This window comes from Mizuhopecten yessoensis, unplaced genomic scaffold (genome assembly GCF_002113885.1).
Source record: "Mizuhopecten yessoensis strain PY_sf001 unplaced genomic scaffold, ASM211388v2 scaffold7781, whole genome shotgun sequence".
Lineage (NCBI taxonomy): Eukaryota > Metazoa > Mollusca > Bivalvia > Pectinida > Pectinidae > Mizuhopecten > Mizuhopecten yessoensis.
The window spans coordinates 108,538-112,997 of NW_018407219.1; the positions used below are offsets into that span (position 1 = coordinate 108,538).

The 4,460-nt window shown below is 35.7% G+C and overlaps 1 protein-coding gene across 1 annotated transcript in view; it reads right to left on the minus strand.

Annotated features, from left to right (window-relative positions):
* LOC110454355 (MAPK/MAK/MRK overlapping kinase-like) overlaps positions 1-4,460 on the minus strand; it is an 82,791-nt gene that overhangs the window by 28,911 nt on the left and 49,420 nt on the right. Inside the window, exons 5-7 of the mRNA XM_021503823.1 lie at positions 3,854-3,888; positions 904-925; positions 163-226 (exon numbers count right to left, since the gene is read on the minus strand). Of these exons, the coding sequence (XP_021359498.1) occupies positions 163-226; positions 904-925; positions 3,854-3,888 (121 nt within the window). The remainder of the gene's footprint in view (positions 1-162; positions 227-903; positions 926-3,853; positions 3,889-4,460) is intronic.

A 4,460-nucleotide genomic window follows, 5' to 3' on the forward strand; every position in this document is an offset into this window, starting at 1 on the left:
AGACATGACAGTCTATATATCCTATTTAATACTCATATAAACTTTGTAGTAAGTGATGAATTATATAATGGTATCTTACTCTGTATAGCTGACATGACAGTCTATATATCCTATTAGATATGACCTCTGTAGTTAGCGATGAATTGTGTAAAGGCACCTTACCCCGTATTAGTTCGTAAATGTTCATGTCCATCAGTTCACATATCAGCACCAACGTCCCCGACTTCTTGTCACTGAAAATAACAAAGACATTTATACATAAGTTTACAACAGAGTTTGGATTCATGGTAATTAACACATTATTTGGGGTTGGGAAATGTTTTTCTGCAAAAACATTGATGGGTAAAAATTGCCATGATTTTTTCTAGAATATCTATTATATTTTATTTGTAACCTGAAATGTAGATTTTGGGAGGTGTATAGCTTTTGAAGCAGCACGGGAAACACCTTTATGGATGTATCAACCAGTTAACATTCTACTAATAGGTATGGTTTATTGAAATAGCTGTCGCAAGTTTTATCTCAAATTATGATTAGGTGTTAGCATTTCAGTATTACATACCTATGACCCTGCTGTCCTTTATTTCAGTAATACGGTGAGGTAAGATGTATTTTAAATCTGCATGACTTTCAAAGTTAATATAATAGAAGAAAATTTAATTGCAATGAAACTAGCTGTGACCGAACCAATTAGATGTCCTCCCTATCCGTTAGATCTAACCTTGAACAAAGCATGACTTTGCATCTGTAGGATTCAAGAATAAACTGTCACGTGAAAAGTTATTTTCTGACAAATTTACTGTTTTTTTTATCAAATTTACTGATTGTATCTTTTGTAATACAAGATTTGGTCTGAATGTTTCTTCAGTATTTTAATTTTAATTAGTGAAACGAGGAAAATGCCCTATCAAATACCAATTCCACCCTGTAACTGATATCGGTAAATAGCCCCCATAGAATACGATCGGAAATCTCATATAACATAGTACTCTATAATTTGATACCCTCGACTCAAATCTAAAAATATATCACCAAAAACCACATGACACTGTGGCCAATTTATCATTAAATATGTATGACTGACCATGATCATGTTGACACCAATCTGATAAGAACAGAGGGTCATTGTTAGCCTTTTATCCTGACCACCCTACAGCCTGTCATACCTCTGACCCACATCAATGGACTAAGACAGTCCATTGTAGAAACATGGCAATGACAGGTTCAGAAATCCATGTTAGAGTTGAAGTATTTTACCCTGGTCATGTGTTCTCTACACTATCAGTATTTAATCCTTATATGCTAAAAAATATTTCCCTGGTTTGTTCCGTTCCTAGGGTGGTGGTGTTTTAAATAAAATGTCCAAATATTTTTACAATCACATGGTATTTACAGCTACATAATTATGTGTACATAACAAATGTGTGAATACAATGACATATACAGACTATTTACTAACTCTGTAATGTTGGCCCTGGTCTGACAGGTAATTACATTTACCAGTGTATTTATTATAAATGTTACCACATCACCTGTGTTTGACTTGTCTACAGAGGGCTAGTTTTTAACAGAACCAATTTACATTACACCATATAAAGCTTGGTAACCAAGTGTCTAAAGTCATGTCACATTCTGTTGATAGAGACACCTTCAATGAATGTTATCACCTAACCTAAACCACTTCTAACAAAATACTATATGAATTATCCATTCACTAGTCGAACATAATCAGGGTGTGTCCATATCAATCTGTACCTTTTAAAGAAAAACTGTTTTAAAAATGTGTTCTTAAATTTTATTTCATTTTACTGTCAAAAATAAGTTTATATATTCCTTTTACTAATTCAATGTCCCAAGAAACACTTTAATACTTATAACTATTTAAATGCACCTAGTAAATTATTGGATCACACCATTAAACACTATGATTTGATGGAAGTCCATGAGTCCCATGCTCTGTGTACACCTAAGTGCAGTAGACGTATCAGTCACAGGTAGGAATACCCCTGTTTCCTTATCAGGTTAGTTACAACACACTAGATAATATGGATATGGTGAGAGAGTGTAAGTGTCTGCCGTGTAAACCTTGTTGCTTTAATTCCTTGGTAAGTCAATATTTATATAAGTGCTAGGGAATTATCCAGGTATGTACACCAAGGACTGACGGTCCTAATCTCACACTGTCGGTCATGTATAGGGCTATAATACACACATGCACCCAGGCCAGCAGTGGACGTCCAAATCCCACTGTCAGGTCTAGTACAGGGTTAGTGTTATATACCCAGCGCTGCACATCTGAATCTAACAGTGTCCAGTCAAGTCCAGGGTCAGTGTGATACGCCCAGGGCTGGACATCTGAATCCAACAGTGTCCACTCAGGTACAGGGTTAGTGTGATATACCCAGGGCTGTACATCTGAATCCAACAGTATCCAGTCAGGTAGAGGGTTAGTGTGATATACCCAGGGCTGGACATCTGAATCCAACAGTATCCAGTCAGGTAGAGGGTTAGTGTGATATACCCAGGGCTGGACATCTGAATCCAACAGTGTCCAGTCCGGTACAGGGTTAGTGTGATATACCCAGGGCTGGACATCTGAATCTAACAGTGTCCAGTCAGGTACAGGGTTAGTGTGCTATACCCAGGGCTGGACATCTGAATCCAACAGAGTCCAGTCAGGTACAGGGTTAGTGTGATATACCCAGGGCTGGACATCTGAATCACAATGTCTGGTCAAATATTGAAGTATGTAACACAACTGACCAGTCACAAGCTAATAGTTCAGAATAACAAAGGTCTAGATTATGTTCAATATAGAAAAGATAGTTCATAATCAAGACAAAAGTTATGCTAGAAGTTCAAGGAGAAAGAAATTATAATTATGGTTCTAACTCTGATAAAGGTTAAAGGTCATGACTTTGTGAAGTGACACAGGACAATGTAAAACTAGGTCAAAGTTACCCTGTAATGGTTATTTTCTGTGTTTGATAACCAAGAGTTATGGCCCTCTAGTTTAACACATAAAAGTGCCCTTCCAACTGCTTTTAAATGTGTTAACATAAAGAAACTTTATAGATTGTGTCATGTATTGAGAAAATTATATATAGAAAGCTGATAATTCTTAACGCTGTATTGAAACACATTCTGATTGGATGATCTAGCCATCCATTAATTGTTATTATCTATCATGTGCCTGAACAGGAAATAGGGCATTATACTGAAGTGTGGAAGTCAACTTTACATGCTCTGAATACTGAACGGTTTATATTTGTCAATACAATTCATGAGCTTGTAATGGAGACTTAACAAATAAACAACAGAAACAATGTGTGTAATTTCATATCATTAATATTCAAGATCATTTTTCAGTAATCTGTTGAATTCTCTAGAATTCAGGACAGAGTGTTTTTTTTAATAGTCGTGGTGTAATAATGAGACGTGTTATTGCACCATATACCTGGTAATACACATACAAATGTATATGTAGATTCAGCCGTCCAGATGGAAGTTACTCAATGGCAACAATATATATACATCTATGGGAAATATTTGTTTATCATGATAATTCACCAGACAGAATTTATTCTCAGGGCATGATTTATTGCAATCAAATGAAAACAGCTTTGAATTATGCATTTTACCTCAAAACATTTCTTTATTAACAGTGTTAGGACCAGCAGATCCACCTTTATTAACAGTGTTAGGAGCAGCAGATCCACCTTTATAGACTCAATCAAGTCCACTATTGATTGAGGTGTCGAAATCCTGATAGCATAAACAATTAGTTTATAATTAGATTTTGATGAAAAAATTGAGACATTGACATTTCATTCCTCTGTCTTCCAAGTAATACAGCATTGTCACTGTGTCAGGTACATTAATTTGTCTCTGTGTCAGGTACATTAATTTGTCTCTGTACCCGATATCAAGCCTCTACACAAGATCTTAATATAATGGCAAGAGTAGTTTTTTTTATTTCACGAAAGCCCTTGGTGAAAGTATCAATAATCTACATCAAATTATTTATTACATGTTTGCATGTGAAATAAAACAAGGAAGAATTGCAAGTAATCCCAACCACTTCCGGACAAACTTAAGTATGAAAAATAACACTTAATTTCAGTATGCCATTCAATAAGGTACTGATGTATACAGAATTTGGCAAGTGTAGGTGACTGAGTAATTGGGATAATGCCTGGACAAATTGAGGCATGGACAGACTGACTGACAGAGTGCACACCTATAGTCCCCTCGGGAATACTGACAGGTGACTTAATAAAAAGGTCTGGAATACTAACAGGGGACTTAATAAAAAGGTCTGGAATACTGACAGGGGACTTAATAAAAAGTTCTGGAATACTAACAGGGGACTTAATAAAAAGGTCTGGAATACTGACAGGGGACTTAATAAAAAGGTCTGGAATACTGACAGGGGACTTAATAAAAAGGTCTGGAATACT